Source organism: Poecilia reticulata, chromosome 2 (genome assembly GCF_904066995.2).
Source record: "Poecilia reticulata chromosome 2, P_reticulata-male-v2, whole genome shotgun sequence".
In the NCBI taxonomy this organism is placed as follows: domain Eukaryota; kingdom Metazoa; phylum Chordata; class Actinopteri; order Cyprinodontiformes; family Poeciliidae; genus Poecilia; species Poecilia reticulata.
The window spans coordinates 26,544,538-26,562,048 of record NC_088831.1 but is presented as its reverse complement, the minus strand read 5'-3'; the positions used below and the strand labels follow the sequence as shown (position 1 = coordinate 26,562,048).

At 36.2% G+C, this 17,511-nt stretch overlaps 1 protein-coding gene and 1 long non-coding RNA gene across 2 annotated transcripts in view; one reads left to right on the top strand and one right to left on the bottom strand.

Moving 5' to 3' along the window:
* The window catches only part of tmtops2b (teleost multiple tissue opsin 2b), a 37,794-nt gene that overhangs the window by 12,798 nt on the left and 7,485 nt on the right, over positions 1-17,511 (bottom strand). The window contains exon 2 of the mRNA XM_008434773.3: positions 13,933-14,258. Within this exon, the coding sequence (XP_008432995.1) occupies positions 13,933-14,258 (326 nt within the window). The remainder of the gene's footprint in view (positions 1-13,932; positions 14,259-17,511) is intronic.
* LOC103480029 (uncharacterized) lies at positions 14,201-14,663 on the top strand. The gene is made up of 2 exons (XR_536029.1): positions 14,201-14,292; positions 14,379-14,663. It is a non-coding gene; the product is annotated as an uncharacterized LOC103480029 (long non-coding RNA).

Below are 17,511 nucleotides of genomic sequence, written 5' to 3'. Positions count from 1 at the left end.
TGTGTGTGTGTCTCACAATTAAGAGCCTAATTTTTAACATCAACAGGGTAATAATACTCCAGTATGAAAGGGAGACCATTAAAAAAGAAATCGCTTTAACATTTTATAAAAATTTAAGCTGCTCTCAGTTTTGATTTACAAGTTTGTTTCTCAGAGGTTTCAAAGTCGAAAGACATTTAAATTTTTCACCACAGTCACACAAAAAATGTATGTGGTAGCATTTATATTTTAAACATTGTCAAATCCTTTCCATCTTGTAGAAAACCTTAAAGCGAATTCAGAATGTGCACCCACTTTATTATTTTTCCCCATGTAAGATTTTCTACGTGCAATAATATTTGACCTGTGTTGCAGTGGACTTCATGTTCTGCTAGCAGTGCATGATCAATTAAATAATTTAATTATTAACTAGTCAATAACAAACTTGAAAACTGAGTCTCCAGCTTTTGATAAAATTAAAAAAATAAAACAACATGAAAACAGTCATTGTAAAAGGATAATATTGGAAATAAACCACTTTAACACTATTTTTTTTGCTAGAATGAAACTATTTGTGAATGATAGCAACTATGAGGAGAAAGAAAATGATTCTCAAGCTTTTAGCAACAATCAGTAACTACAGATCTATCAATATAATCAATCATTTCTAGTACAACAGAAGTTGGATCTTTTCAATTCCAACAACATTTAAAGAGAATAAAAAAAATCCATACAAAAAGTTGAGGAAATAAGCAGAAAGGAAGCATGAATCTATAAACCCAAGCATGAAACTTTCAACCTTTTTTTGGATCAGGGTTGAAAGTTTAAGACTTTTAAAAACCCAATATGGCTGCTGTAACCTTAGCAAACAGGTTATTTTCTCTTCTGAGAGTTTTTATTTAATTAAAGCACATCCACACATGCTAAATAAAAAAAAATTGTAAAGCTTATTTTATATTTGAATGCAAAGTATAGGTTGACAGACTGCTAAAGCTTTAACTAATGGTAACTAGTCTGATCTCTGAGTGCAGAATTTGGCAAATCCTTCTTCAACCTTTGTCTAGAAGATGCTTCACTTGGGTGGATGTTTTCTTAGATCTGGTTTTCAACTTCAGAGCTGTAATAAACGTAGAACAATTAGTTTTCAATTCAGTTTTCTGCTTTGTTTCTACCTCAATGAGCCTAAAATAATCCTCACTTCACTCCCAGTGTGAGTTGCATCTCAATATCCTTGACTACCATCTGTTTGGCTTTTATAAGCTACAGATTACATCGAATTTGCTTCATATTTGCCTTGTAAATAACAGGTTTTACTATAAGTATCACTAAAGGCATCCCGAGTACCACTAGTAGTACTTGATCACGGGTTGAGAATTAAACATTGTGTTCTTCCGAGAATCAAATAATCTGAGCCTTTAAAGATTATAGTGAGATTACCATATTCATGACGTTCTTTATCTCCAGAAATGCTCCCTGTGGTCTCATGATACACATCCGCTTTCCTCTAAATGCCACTTTTCCTGAGAGCTTTCCCTGATGAGAATATAAATGATAGAATGTCACTGCTGTGCTTTTTTTTTCTTGTATCACTTGAGCTTCAAGTTTAAAGAAAGTCAAAATAGAAAAAAAGAGAATTTGAGAAGACAAGTAGAAGTCAGGTGGGGGTGATCAATTTGACTAGAATAAATTATTATTATTAAGAGTGCGGATTATGAGCCAAACTGTCCTTCTTTCTACAGTGACAATGATTTTTGAGAACATTTTAGAGATGGAAATCCTCCTAACAAACTGAAACAGACAACAAATGTCTCTTGTTTGGAACAGTTGCTATGAGAAGGCGTTTTTTTTTTCTGTCTCGGTGGTACAGCTTAGATTTGAAAAGCTGCACCTGAGGGCCTCTGGAAAGAACAGCTCGTAGCAATTGTTAAGCACAGTGAGGGACGGATTCAACGAGACAAACATAGAAATCCAGCTCAAAAAGATGAAGACTGACTAAAATTCAAGTTTCGAAATTGTCCAGACAGACCTCAACTAGATTGAAACAAGATGTGATCAACGTAAAGGAATATTTGAAAATCTCAACCTTCAGGATTGCTGATGCTTAATTTCTCACTTCTGTCTTGTAAAGCAACAATTTCATGACAAAATAATCCTAATCTGTTTTCAAAATTAGCCACCCAACTCCTGGTTCACTGACCTGGACCCAGGCTCCCAGTGGGACCCTACTGGGAAGCAGAACTGGTGTTGGTGGGATGAACAAAAGCAATGTTGTAAATAACGGTGTGAGTTAATGCAGCTAATGGTTGTTCTGCAAGCGATGTCTACTTAGTTAATCCACATACATCTTTTCCATTTTAGTTTTGTTTATTTGTTTAATAAATGAATATGAAATATCATGTGTGTTTTTAACAGTTTAAGACCAAATGACTTTATCATGTCCTGTCATCCTAAACCCAAGAATCAAAGAAGCATGTACTTTCACTTTACCATGACTGGATGTAATCAAAGCACAACATAATTTAAAAACATGCTGTCAATTAAAAAATTATCAATCTTACTTCCATTATTTCTAAATTTGGACCTTGATTAGAGACTACTTAAATACAAAAGTGAGAAAGAACAGAGCACTAAATTTAGCTAATTCTGGATTTTAAGCTGTAGCTGAATTCATCTGTATGTTTTTCCATGTGCTGCTTTTCCAATTCCTGCTGATTAATGTGTTGTAATTATCCTTGTTTATAAAGTTCATTAAAGAAATTCAGCACTAAAATAAGAGATAAATGACTTCAAACTGAATTACCATCAAGTATGACAAATTAATCCTTCTTTCCTTATACTGTAATTTCCACTCATTTGCATGTAATTATTGTGACAGAAGGTATAATCACAGTGCAACAGATTCACATGCATTTGTTTATTCATTAGTGAAATGACGGCTCAAAGACAAAGACAATAAATGTGATGAGATAAGAGAATGTACTTCATCTGCAGATTTCTTAAGTTAGTAGGCACTTTGTGAAAGCTGCTTATTGATACGGTGGGGTCACTCTGAGGTCCAGAGAGCTTTACAATGGATTACAGCAATTCTACAACTCTCAACAAGGCTGGGCGGTTTAGGCTTTGTCAGAAGAGCAGGGCAGTCATAATCCCCCTGCAACTTCCTCCTGATCTCTGAAATAAAGGTCCAGTTAATTCATCTTGAGACCTGCAAATTACATTTCCAATCAAAAATACTTCTAGTAATGGAAACTAGTGTTGAGGCAAGAATCTGAGATTTATCAAAATGGGTTTGAATGATCCTGCAGCTGTTCTTGCCTTGCAGTAAGAAGGTCCTGTGTCTTTCTACATGGAATCCGCATGTTTTTCTCAAGCATGCTTGGGTTTTCGTCAGGGGCTCCAGCCTCTTTTCACAGTTCAAATGTAAATGTTTGGTTAATTATCTAAAAAGCCTTTTTTGTCTCATTATTGCCCTGTGATGGACTGGTAATCTGTCCATAATGAATCCCACGTCTCACTGCTTGAGACAAACACCACCCCTTCTATTACCTTGCAAGGATAAGTGGATATAGCCAATGAATAAATGAATGAAAAACAGGTAATGTGTCATTAGGACTCAGGAGCATGCACAGAATGCATAAGAGTATGATACACTATATTTACAGATGATATGACCCAAAAAAAAATCAAGTGCAGTTTGAATAAAATGAGCCTCAAGATGGATCCCTGAGGAACTCCACAGGTAACAGGGGCGGATGAGGTGGAGAAAAGTCTAATTTCAGCAGACCAGATTCCAAAACATAGTTTGGATGTGAATCAAAATGAAGAAAAAGAAAATCTTGAATCCTAACCCAACTCCAGAGTCAATCTAGAAGAATGTTGTGACCAAACCTTATGAAAAGCTGAAAAAAGATGTTGCAAGTGTCTAACATGTTCCTCCAACTTCTTATTTAATTTGTGAAATATTAATACTGTTCTTTTGCTAGTGGAATCAGTGTGTACTCTTCTAAAGATGCATTTCCATGGTGACATGGCATGCAACATAAAACCACACCAGCCAGAAGTGGCAGAGGCTTACTGGAGCGTCACAAAAGGTGATATTCTCCAGCACCAACTATATGCAACACAAGATGACTTTATTTCTTAGTTTTGAATTTGTGTCCTCACATAGAAAAACACACATACATGACCTATAAGTGGACGTTTTCTAGCCAGGGGGAAGGAGGTGATTTTAGTTCTTTATTTCCATATAAAGTATGTCTAAAATGAATAAATGTACAATAAAATAATGTACTAGGGTGCTGTAAAATACAGCAATTTCCCAAAGTCTCACATCAACACAAACACAATGAAACCGATTCCTTTCTTGAATGTACATGCATGTTTGGCAGGGAAATATGTTTGTTTTCAGTTATCTATGAATTGAGCTGCCCATTCTGAGCAAGTAACACACTTGTGTTGGAAAGCGGCAGCTGTAGTGCAAATGTTAGAGGTGATGTGAGGACGCCAACGTGCCTGAATGCATCTGGAATAGTTGATTACACAAAAGGTTAGCCATCAAAATCAGATGAACGTCTTTAAACACAATCTGGTTCTTTAATCTCTGACATCTTATTACGGCAATTAGTAATGCACAAGCAAAGTGGCAGATTTTTCCGTCTCAGATCGTCAGACATTCACACAGCCAGGGCTTTCTCACAATTCTTAGATGTTAGAGAATTAAAAAAAAACCTCCAGTAATTCATTCTCCTGAGCCAACAAGAGGTGGGCGCCAATTATGAGAAGACTCTCCCGTTGTATAATCCGATGTAACTTAGAGTAGCTGCAAATGTCCAACATATTGCTGTTTCACAGGGAGCTGAAAAAGTCGCCTATTCTCCGTGTTTTTTTGTGTTTTTTAACCATAATGCCTGGGTGCAAAGCAATATATCTTTCACACATGCAGCCAATTTTGGAGTCAGAAGTAGCCTCACGAAGAAGCATTACTGTTTCACCACTCACGGAATTGTGAATAATAAGCCCCACAATGAGAATAACAATACCTAATCTTGGAAGCTGTTTATAATGATACAAAAGACAATTACTTGGTGAGTGTGTTTATTTTTCATTTAAGCACAATGAAGCAAGGCTGAATTGTTTCTAAAATATGATAGTAAAACACCCATACAATACAAATAATTCATAAAACGCTGATAAGAAGGTAATAATACGTTTCAGGCATAATTATTTATTTACAAGTTTCACAGGCTATTTTTAGCCTGTGAAACTAAGAAAAAAAAAGACAGCAAACCCATCGCAAAATGAAAACCTGAAGCACAACTCACTGACCATCTTGTTCCTTACGGGCTCCCGTCAAGAATATCTGTTTCTTTCCAACGTTAACCTAAAACACACCTTTCATAGAAACCGCTCCTAGTTGCTAAGAAAAAATCATCCCAAAGAATCAAAATATGATAATGTTAGTGATAAATATCAGCATAATGGATATGCTGATATTTGTGAATGAAGGAGGATAGTGGCGAACTACATGAGTCTCAGATGCAGGCAACAAGATTGAGACCACAGCGTTTATCAGTAAATTAGAACATTTCTTAAAGGGAATTTCTCACTTATTCAGCTCAAAAAGTGTAGGCACATTTTTATGTTCATTTGCAACTCATGAAACCAAATTCAGGTAATTACTTAATACAATGCATGATGTTCTGTTGCATTATGTTTTGATACTTAATAAAATAAAAAAACTAGCTTAATAAAATTACATTACATAAATGCTATGGATGACTACATATTAAGGCGGAGAAAGCTGATTCAACATTATCTTTAAGAAATCTGCTTTTCAACTCAAAGTTTTTGAAACAGAAACAAAGCCTGAATGCTGGACAGAGAGTAAGTCAGTAGTTGAGGACTCTGATTCAAGCTATTCAACATGGTGATGGATCAGGATAAGAACAAAGTCCAAACTGGTGCTGCATTGTCTAAGTTCAGCTATGTTCAGGTGTCAAAAGGAAAAGTCGGGACTTCCTGACGTCCTGGTGAAAGTTACCCACAACAAACCATTTCCTTCCAACAGCTCAGACTATTTAGTATGTCAGAATATTTGCTCAAAATAAAGGACTCATCCAGGAATCTCACATTTCTCATAATTGTCCCTTAAGTCCAGATCCTCTCTGGGCTTCAGTGACAAAGCATACAATGTTAAACAACAAATATAAGCAATGCAAGTCACAGTATGAGTGTTACTACCTTAAAAAGTAATGATCATTTTTAAAAGTAAAGAGAATTCCAAGGTTATGAGCTAAATTCAAACAAGAATATGAGAAATTCATATTTTATAAAGAAATATGATATAAAAGTCTTCATTGCAACATAACCAATCATCATTATGAAATGACTAAAAATCAATACATCTGTTTGTTCTCAGTTCGTTGAGTTGATTGAATTGTTTCATTAATTGCCAATTTTGCCAGATGTAATTGCGCTTCCTTTTCCTGTTCTTCGACTTTCATTAAAAGGATAAAAAGAATGAAGGAAAATGATTTATTCACCCAGCCAAGGTCAACAAACTTAATTATGAAAGAAAGTTGTGTAGCTACACCAAGATTATATTTCCATGCAACTTTTGTGAGCGAAATCATTTAAGTTTTAGAGTCATATAATGTGTTATAATGTGTTTTTAAGTGAAATTACAAATTACTCTAGATATTGTATTTATGTCCTGGTTCATTCTGCTTTTAAGAAGGGAAGGCTTGGAAGCTGAGGGTCATGTAAAAGTTTTCGGCCTACATCATGTTATCAATCTTATTCTCTCATCAAAACATACCTGGAATCTTACTTTGATTCTTCATGCATGTTTGAGAAATCCTTAAACTCCCATTGTTTTTATAGGAACGGTTGTAAAACATAATGGACAACATTGTTGTGATCACACACTGAAGGGTGAGTCGGAAGAGCAGAAACTCCTTAAAGAAACAGAGTCCCAATTTCAAGGAGTCATTGCGACCAATTTGGCTCTAGCCTTGGTTCTTTATTCGTTATTCCTCATGGTGTGTATATGTGGATGTACAGTATATGATTTTTGTATACATTAGATATATATGTGTGTGTGTGTGTGTCACAATTAAGAGCCTAATTTTTAACATCAAAGGGTAATATCCAGTATGAAAGGGAGACCATTAAAAAAGAATCGCTTTAACATTTTATAAAAATTAGCTCTCAGTTTGATTTACAAGTTTGTTTCTCAGAGGTTTCAAAGTCGAAAGATTTAATTTTCACCACAGTCACACAAAAAGTATGTGGTGCATTTATATTTTAAACATTGTCAATCCTTCCATCTTGTAGAAAACCTTAAGCGAATTCAGAATGTGCACCACTTTTTATTTTTCCCATGTAAGATTTTACGTGCAATAATATTTTGACCTGTGTTGCAGTGGACTTCATGTTCTGCTAGCAGTGCATGATCAATAAATAATTTAATTATTAACTAGTCATAACAAACTTGAAAACTGAGTCTCCAGCTTTTGATAAAATTAAAAATAAAAACATGAAAACAGTCATTGTAAAAGGATAATATTGGAAATAACCACTTTAACACTATTTTTTTGCTAGATGAATATTTGTGAATGATAGCAACTATGAGGAGAAAGAAAATTCTCAGCTTTTGCAACAATCAGTAATACAGATCATCATATAATCATCATTTCTAGTACAACAGAAGTTGGATCTTTTCAATTCCAACACATTAAAGAGAATAAAAAATCCATACAAAAGTTGAGGAAATAAGCAGAAAGGAGCATGATATAAACCAAGCATGAAACTTTCAACCTTTTTTTGGATCAGGTTGAAAGTTTAAGACTTTTAAAAACCCAATATGGCTGCTGTAACCTTAGCAAACAGGTTATTTCTCTTTGAGAGTTTTATTTAATTAAAGCACATCACACATGCTAAATAAAAAAAATTGTAAAGCTTATTTTATATTTGAATGCAAGTATAGGTGACAGACTGCTAAAGCTTTAACTATGGTAATAGTCATCTCTGAGTGCAGAATTTGGCAATCCTTCTTCAACCTTTGTCTAGAAGATGCTCACTGGGTGGATGTTTCTTAGATCTGGTTTCAACTTCAGAGCTGATAAACGTAGAACAATTAGTTTTCATTCAGTTTTCTGCTTTGTTCTACTCAATGAGCCTAAATAATCCTCACTTCACTCCCAGTGTGAGTTGCATCTCAATATCCTTGACTACCATTGTTTGGCTTTTATAAGCTACAGATAATCGAATTTGCTTCATATTTGCCTTGTAATAAGTTTTACTATAAGTATCACTAAAGGCATCCGAGTACCACTAGTAGTACTTGATCACGGGTTGAGAATTAACATTGTGTTCTTCCGAGAATCAAATATCTGAGCCTTTAAAGATTATAGTGAGATTACATATTCATGACGTTCTTTATCAGAAATGCTCCCTGTGGTCTCATGATACACATCGCTTTCCTCTAAATGCCACTTTTCTGAGAGCTTTCCCTGATGAGAATATAAATGATAGAATGTCATGCTGTGCTTTTTTTTCTTGTATCACTTGAGCTTCAGTTTAAAGAAGTCAAAATAGAAAAAAAGAATTTGAGAAGACAAGTAGAAGTCAGGTGGGGGTGATCAATTTGACTAGAATAAATTATTATTAAGAGTGCGGATTATGAGCCAAACTGTCCTTCTTTCAGTGACAATGATTTTTGAACATTTTAGAGATGGAATCTCCTAAAACTGAAACAGACAACAATGTCTCTTGTTGGAACAGTTGCTATGAGAAGGCGTTGTTTTTTTTCTGTCTCGGTGGTACAGCTTAGATTTGAAAAGCTGCACTGAGGGCCTCTGGAAAGAACAGCTCGTAGCAATTGTTAAGCACAGTGAGGACGGATTCAACGAGACAAGAATCCAGCTCAAAAAGATGAAGATGACTAAAATTCAAGTTTCGAAATTGTCCAGACAGACCTCAACTAGATTGAAACAAGATGTGATCAACGTTAAGGAATATTTGAAAATCTCAACCTTCAGGATTGCTGATGCTTAGTTTCTCACTTCTGTCTTGTAAAGCAACAATTTCATGACAAAATAATCCTAATCTGTTTTCAAAATTAGCCACCAACTCCTGGTTCACTGACCTGGACCCAGGCTCCAGTGGGCCTACTGGGAAGCAGAACTGGTGTTGGGGATGAACAAAAGCATGTTGTAAATACGGTGTGAGTTAATGCAGCTAATGGTTGTTCTGCAAGCGATGTCTACTTAGTTAATCCACATACATCTTTCCCATTTTAGTTTGTTTATTTGTTTAATAAATGAATATGAAATATCATGTGTGTTTTTAAGTTTAAGACCAAGACTATCATGTCCTGTCATCCTAACCCAAGAATCAAAGAAGCATGTACTTTCACTTTACCATGACTGGATGTAATCAAAGCACAAATTTAAAAAGCTGTAATTAAAATTATCAATCTTACTTCCATTATTTAAATTTGGACCTTGATTAGACTACTTAAATACAAAAGTGAGAAAGAACAGAGCACTAAATTTAGCTAATTCTGGATTTTAAGCTGTAGCTGAATTCATCTGTATGTTTTTCCATGTGCTGCTTTTCCAATTCCTGCTGATTAATGTGTTGTAATTATCCTTGTTATAAAGTTCATTAAAGAAATTCAGCACTAAATAAGAGATAAATGACTTCAAACTGAATTACCATCAAGTATGACAAATTAATCCTTCTTTCCTTATACTGTAATTTCCACTCATTTGCATGTAATTGTGACAGAAGGTATAATCACAGTGCAACAGATTCACATGCATTTGTTTATTCATTAGTGAATGACGGCTCAAAGACAAAGACAATAAATGTGATGAGATAAGAGAATGTACTTCATCTGCAGATTTCTTAAGTTAGTAGGCACTTTGTGAAAGCTGCTTATTGATACGGTGGGGTCACTCTGAGGTCCAGAGAGCTTTACAATGGATTACAGCAATTCTACAACTCTCAACAAGGCTGGGCGGTTTAGGCTTGTCAGAAGAGGGGCAGTCATAATCCCCCTGCAACTTCTCCTGATCTCTGAAATAAAGGTCCAGTTAATTCATCTTGAGACCTGCATTACATTTCCAATCAAAATACTTCTAGTAATGGAAACTAGTGTTGAGGCAAATCTGAGATTTACAAAATGGGTTTGAATGATCCTGCAGCTGTTCTTGCCTTGCAGTAAGAAGGTCCTGTGTCTTTCTACATGGAATCCGCATGTTTTTCTCAAGCATGCTTGGGTTTGTCAGGGGCTCCAGCCTCTTTTCACAGTTCAAATGTAAATGTTTGGTTAATTATCTAAAAAGCCTTTTTGTCTCATTGCCCTGTGATGGACTGGTAATCTGTCCATAATGAATCCCACGTCTCACTGCTTGAGACAAACACCCCCTTCTATTACCTTGCAAGGATGGATATAGCCAATGAATAAATGAATGAAAAACAGGTAATGTGTCATTAGGACTCAGGAGCATGCACAGAATGCATAAGAGTATGATACACTATATTTACAGATGATATGACCCAAAAAAAAATCAAGTGCAGTTTGAATAAATGAGCCTCAAGATGGATCCCTGAGGAACTCCACAGGTAACAGGGCGGATGAGGTGGAGAAAAGTCTAATTTCAGCAGACCAGATTCCAAAACATAGTTTGGATGTGAATCAAATGAAGAAAAAGAAATCTTGAATCCTAACCCAACTCCAGAGTCAATCTAGAGAATGTTGTGACCAACCTATGAAAAGCTGAAAAAAGATGTTGCAAGTGTCTAACATGTTCCTCCAACTTCTTATTTAATTGTGAAATTTATACTGTTCTTTCTAGTGGAATCAGTGTGTACTCTTCTAAAGATGCATTTCCATGGTGACATGGCATGCAACATAAAACCACACCAGCCAGAAGTGGCAGAGGCTTACTGGAGCGTCACAAAAGGTGATATTCTCCAGCACCAACTATATGCAACACAAGATGACTTTATTTCTAGTTTTGAATTTGTGTCCTCACATAGAAAACACTACATGACCTATAGTGGACGTTTTCTAGCCAGGGGGAGGAGGTGATTTTAGTTCTTTATTTCCATATAAAGTATGTCTAAAATGAATAAATGTACAATAAAATAATGTACTAGGGTGCTGTAAAATACAGCAATTTCCCAAAGTCTCACATCAACACAAACACAATGAAACCGATTCCTTTCTTGAATGTACATGCATGTTTGGCAGGGAAATATGTTTGTTTTCAGTTATCTATGAATACACAAACACAAGAGGATTACAACCTCGCCCGGAAGTTTCCAGTTCACTGATGCAGTTACCTACAGCACTCCCCTCTGTCTCTTTATATGAAGTTTTGCCTTTAGGATAAAGAGATTTTATCTCCAAAAAATGGATGTAAGCATAAAGCTTTCCACTAAGCTGCTTAAGATGTTTTTCCTATTACCCAGAATAATACAGCTCAATTTAATGGCATTGTATTCAGGCTTTTGTAAGATAGTTTTTTTTTTTTCTTTGTTTTTTTTCTCTGTGTTTCCCAGCGTTTGTTGCATCTTACAGCAAACAGCTTTCTCAATGCTAACTCAGTCAAGGTAATAACCAAATTAACATTTCAGTGCATGGTGAGGAGTCAACCTGGCAGACTCTGAATACAGGCTAACAAATACGGACATCGGTCAACACTGGACATTTCTGGACACATTTTAAGGTTTACATGCACGAACAACCCTCCTTTCTCCATGTAGATAAAAATAGAGGAATACAAATCAGTGACCAGGGAATGCAAAACACAAGACAGAAATATCTTCTCTTTGAACAAGGATGACCAGCTGTGTGGAGCTGACACCCCACCCACGTCAAAAAAATCCAGCAAATAGTCTGAATGGTTAGTGCTCCGTTTGTGCCGTTAAAATTTTCGTTTGTGCAGCTTTCGTTTTTGAGATATTAAAAGTTATAATTTTTGCCGATGACATCATCAGCCGCATCCATTTTGCTCCAAACATCAACATTTTTGCTCTACCGCTGTTACGTCGCCGCCACCACAATGTCACCCAAGGATTATATTATACAAATGACTAAATCTGATTTTACTTTATTTGGTGCTTTCAGAGTTTAAGATAATGGACTAAAAATAGCGCAACAAGACTTATACATGCTATATCTCCACTGACTGAAGGTGAAATCTACTGAAATGCAGTTAATTTGAAAACAACTCACAAGTGACAGTGTTTTGTGTGAGAACATCCAGTAGTAGCTGCAGATGTATGTTTTTTCCCCCAAGTCATAGCAAAGCAATAAGGTCAACACTAGGAGATGCTTCAATAGCATCTCTTGTATTTACAGTATTTTGAATCTTTAGTACATGGAGGTTTTTAGCCACACTTTTTCAATAAAAGTTTTAACATTTTTCTCATCGCTATCCAACTAAGACTGGTCAGAATTGCTGCTTAGAAAGAAAATTTCTTCCTTAAAAAAGAAAAACTATAAATCATAAACTGAATCTTTTCTTGCAGCAGCAGCAACATGAAAATCTTTTAGAAAATGTCACCTTCATTATGAGCATAAAAAAACTTTCAAATTAAACATTTTTCTTTTTCAAAATCTTATCCTAACAATTCTCACAAAATAAATAGAACTGAACCCTTTTCTTCTTCCCCAAGGATCTTGAGGCACGAGTGGTCTCTATTAATCAGACAGGAAATGGGCAGAGAGAATGGGGAAGACAGACAGCAAAGGTCTCGAGTTCTGGAATTGAACTCCAGTCGATCTCCCACCAAACAAATTTCCGGTTTATATTTACCTTTTTAAAGTTGATCACAGTATCTTTGACTACGGAGACTGGTATATGCAGGTCTAAATAAATCAGAAAATAGCTACAAGAAAAGCTACATGCAAAAAAATTGAAAGTCATAGTCAAAGTTTAAACAAGTATAGCTGAGCTGGATATGGATAAGGAGTTTACTAAGCAATCCTGGGACTTCAGCATAATGACAAACTAAAATTTTACTGTTTGGCAACACAAACTCCAGCTGGCTGAAACAAAGGATCAGTTAGGAGAGACACACCTCATGCTCAATGTTAAGGATCTATGATGCTGCGGGGCCGTTTTTCCTCCAGAGGTTTTTTTTTTTTTTACATACAAATAAAATCCTAGGGTTTTCTAACAATAAAACTAAAAAATAGTTCACCATTGGATCTTTTAATATGACACTGATCCAAATCCAAAATCAGGTTGATTTTGTGTCCGGTTGACCAATCATGGGCATCTCAGCGCAAAGAGAAATGGCCAAAGTTTTCCCTGCATGCTCTAATCTTGTGGGAAAAAAAAGACTATTTGATCTCCTATTGGTAAAGGACTGAATGCATTCGCAGAAGAAATGAAAATATTTGTATAATTTTGTAAAAGATATACATAAATATTTCCTAAAGTGAGTTTTTTCAGTGTAAAATAATGCTACTATATGAAAAGATGCGTCATCTTATATTAAATACTTTTTCTCTTAACTAAGGACTCAATTAAATCTGGAAGGTGCTGTAATTTGACAAAAGCTTTTGGTGCTCTAGAGGTAGAATTTAGGTATTAATTAAAAAAAGCTTTACCCAAAGTTTGTGTTAATCTTTGGTAAAGGCATATTTTTAGAATAACTGTTGCAAAACTGTGGCTTAATAAAAAAAAATTAAAAAAATAAAAAGCTGAAAGATAAAAAGATCAAGATGCTAAAAATAATTGCGGGACAACATGCTTAAATTTAGTGAGATCATCGGTGATGTTTGAATACTTCACCAGAAATAGTAGCAGGACAAAGTTGCTCTGTGGAGCTGAAAATATTTGGAGCCACTGTTTGTAATTTTGTCTTCTACACTGCAGAATGACGTGCCACAATTGTTCCAACACGCCTCAATACCCAGCGCCACTGTACCTGTTTGACAGCCCAGAGCAGCCGGCTGTAGCAGTAGATCATCACGAGGATGGGCAGACCCAGGCAGAAGACAAACAGGGAGATGATGTAGGCATGTGACTCGGCGGTCTTAGCGGTCCAGGAGACGGAGCAGCTCGTTCCAGCCCCCTCTAAGCCGTAGCTGCTCCAGCCAAGCAGAGGAGGCACTGTCCAAAACAAGGAGTAAACCCAAGACCCCCCAACAGCGAGCAGGGGCTTACGGTAGTCTGGTCCGCGCTTGTTGTAAACAGTCAGAGTGCTGTAGCGGTCGTATGAGAGGATCACCAGTGAGATCAGCGAAACAATACCTGGGGAACAAAGACAGAGACGTGGAGGTGTGAGGTACGGAGAGTGGGTTGGCGATCACAAACATACTCAACCAAATGCTGTGAAAGATTTGTTACGCTGATTTATTTTTTCTTTTTTAGATAGCCTTCAACTTCACAAATTTTCCCCTGAGAATTTACTCACAAAGAAGCTGGTGCTGGTACGTCACTGCTCCTCCAGATATGTGGCTAACAATAACAAACTAGAGACTTTAGCAGCAACCAAAAAAAATTCTTATGACAGGTGATTAAATGAAGAGCTCCACTCAACCGTCAGCTGACTGACTCCTTCATTTCTAGCACTCCGAGGTGCAGCAAAGCCTTCGCTGCTGCTTGAGTTAATGATTGCTCACTGAGCAATAAATTAAACCTGGTTCATCATTTCCACATGCGCTGATTTATGGTGATATTCTTTTCAAACTCGATTCTCTGACGGGTACTCTGACCACCAACCACTTTGTTCTTGTCCAGTTTCTCTGAAATCCATGCATTGCTCTCACACATCTCAAACATTTTTGTTGTCAATGTATGAGTTTGAGTAAAGAGGAAAAGTACAAACGATAAAAATGGTAAATAGCCAATACTTGTATAGAGCTTCTGGTTCTGCTATGCTCTGCATCCCCAGAACCAGAATCAAACATGGAGAAGCAGCATTTAGGTTCTGTGCACCACAAATCTGGAACAAACTGTCAGAAAGCGGCAAAACAGCTGAAACACTGAGCTCCTTTAAATCAAGATTAGAGTTGCTTTTGAATGTTGGCCAACATGTTTGATGTGTCTTGACCGTCACTGGTCACTGGTCACTGGTTTTGTCAATTGTTAACTGTATTTTTTAATGTATTCTTATTCTTGTTTTTGTTATGCAAGGCACTTTGAACTAAATCAATGAAAAGTAGATCAGACCACTTTGTTAGACACCAACAACCACGCCCAAGTTCAAAGTTACTGTAACCTCCTTTCTTCCCCAATCCTGATGCTCAGTTTGCTCACCAGCTTTCTTTAGTCTTTTCTTTCTAGATGCCTCAAGGCAACAAGTTGCTGCCATCGGACTTCTGATCTGCTGTTATGTAGCTGAACATTTTTCATAAGGGGTATCTGTATGGCGAGTAACTTCACCAGAAAAGTCTGACAAGGAGCTTTAATCAGAGATTAAAGAAAAAGAACCCAGTGAAAGTCTCTCTCCTTCTTGTGCTTTTCCCACTTTGTTCTGTTCGTAACGAGTTGCAGCAGCTCTCAGCTTAGCTGTCACTTCCAAAGGCTTCTAAGATGCACACCCCATGGGAAAAGAGTAAGAAGGAGGTATGGGTGGGCACAGGAGACAAGATCTGCACACATCCAGTGCCTGGTACTTTTCTGGTTTCTGGGAAAGACTCTTTTGGGATTGATGTCAAGTAGAATAAAGATTAATATCAGATATTCATGCTGCCTTTAGCACGTTGTTTAAGAAAAAAGCAGGAGGTTTTCTTTTAAGGTTCAGAAGGACTGAGTTATAACGCAGCCAGGGGAGGCTTTCATGCTACATGAAGCGTGTAAAGAGGATTTCCATTGAGGAATCGCCTCTTTTCCTAAACAGTATTGAAGCTATTAAAATGCTGTCTATGGCAAAAGGAAAAGAGAAAAGCTTTTAACTGATTTCCTTTGTTGTTTATTTTTATTTCCTGGAGCGTTTGCTGTTCTCATGATAACAATAATAATACCAATTTCAGTTTATTTCCAAAATTGATGTCATTGTACGTATATGATGTTGGTTATTCTACCTGTATGCCTTCAGCTGGGGAGTAATTTCCCTTTTATTGGCAACATCTGCTTTTAGTTTGCGCCAGATTAGAGATGAAACCCCCAACACTACGGCTCGCCGCTGGCTTTCACGCTACGTACAAATGGAGAAGCAGTTATCACAGGGCGGTAGCACCTGTTCAATTTCTAGATTTACAAAGTTTTTCTTTCTCATTAGCCAAGTCAAGAGACATTTACAAAATTTTCAAAACCTTTTTATAGAGGATTATTATTTTAAAGGATATTTATAACCAAACACACAGTAGTCATTTTGCCCGTGAGGGTTAAAGCATCTGTCCTGCTACTGTTAATCACAGGACTGATGTGCAATACCATCTGTTAAGCTTGTTTTCCACAATTAAATCCATCCTTAATGGCTATGATGTTACAGTATTTTAATTTGTCACTTAGCCACCATACAATTATGACAATGTTATGTAAATGAAAGCAAGGAAAATTCAAGAAATATTTTCTTCACTTCTCTAATAATAACACACAGCTTAAGTTGCAATAATCCTGAGAAACAAAATAATAGTGAAAGCATTTCTACATGTTATAACCTGTAGAAATGTATTCGTATTTCTTCTGAACTTATGAATGAACAATGTCTGCTCTGAGGGGAGAGCGTAGTTTCCAAAAGGGAAAAACTGCTTTTGGATAATCAGGTAACAGAAAATATGCAAAAACTTTGCAATCTTTCCAGAAAGGAAATAGATTTTGGATTGGATTTTAAATCAGTAAACCTTTTGGACCATTTAGGCGTTCAGGTTCGAGTCTAACCTGCAGAAACCAGAACCAAACATGGTTTATTTACCGCTGCTTTGTAAAGTCTTTTGCGTGTTTGTTTGGTTTTTTTCTTAGCTACCTGTAATATTAAAACTGTTTTTGTTGTAATAGTTTATTGCAAGAAGCTTCTCTTCTGTCCATTTTGCAAATTAATCTAATTTGTGATGAAAATTTTAGATGCAACTTGTTCAACCATATCGTTCCAGACTTGCAGTAAATCAAAGCTAAAAGAAAACAACAAATGTCTCCACAAGAAAATCAGCCAAACTACATAAAAATATAGAATATCATAGATTTTCATCCATTAGTTGCCTTAACTTCTAAGCCACTACCATTAACCATAAAACCCAGAATCAGCAGCTGGCCTCTAGTTTCATTTTTCTGCTATTGTCTCTTGTCTTTTGTGCGTTGAAAAATAAATGGCAAGAAGAGTGAAGGCTCAATCAAACTATCTACGACAAGAAAATCCCTCTGAAGGAAAAACAAGAAAATTGAAGATTTCTCTCTGCAGGTGGTCAGTTTCTTGTCTTTTAAGGATCAGCCTCAGCAGACTGAGGAATGAACAGACAGTCTTATTTAAAGGAACAACAGCAAGAGGAAATGTTTGAAGAAATTTTGTTAAGGTATAAAGTCAAATCAGTTTGTCTTCTTTAGTATTTGATACATATTTACC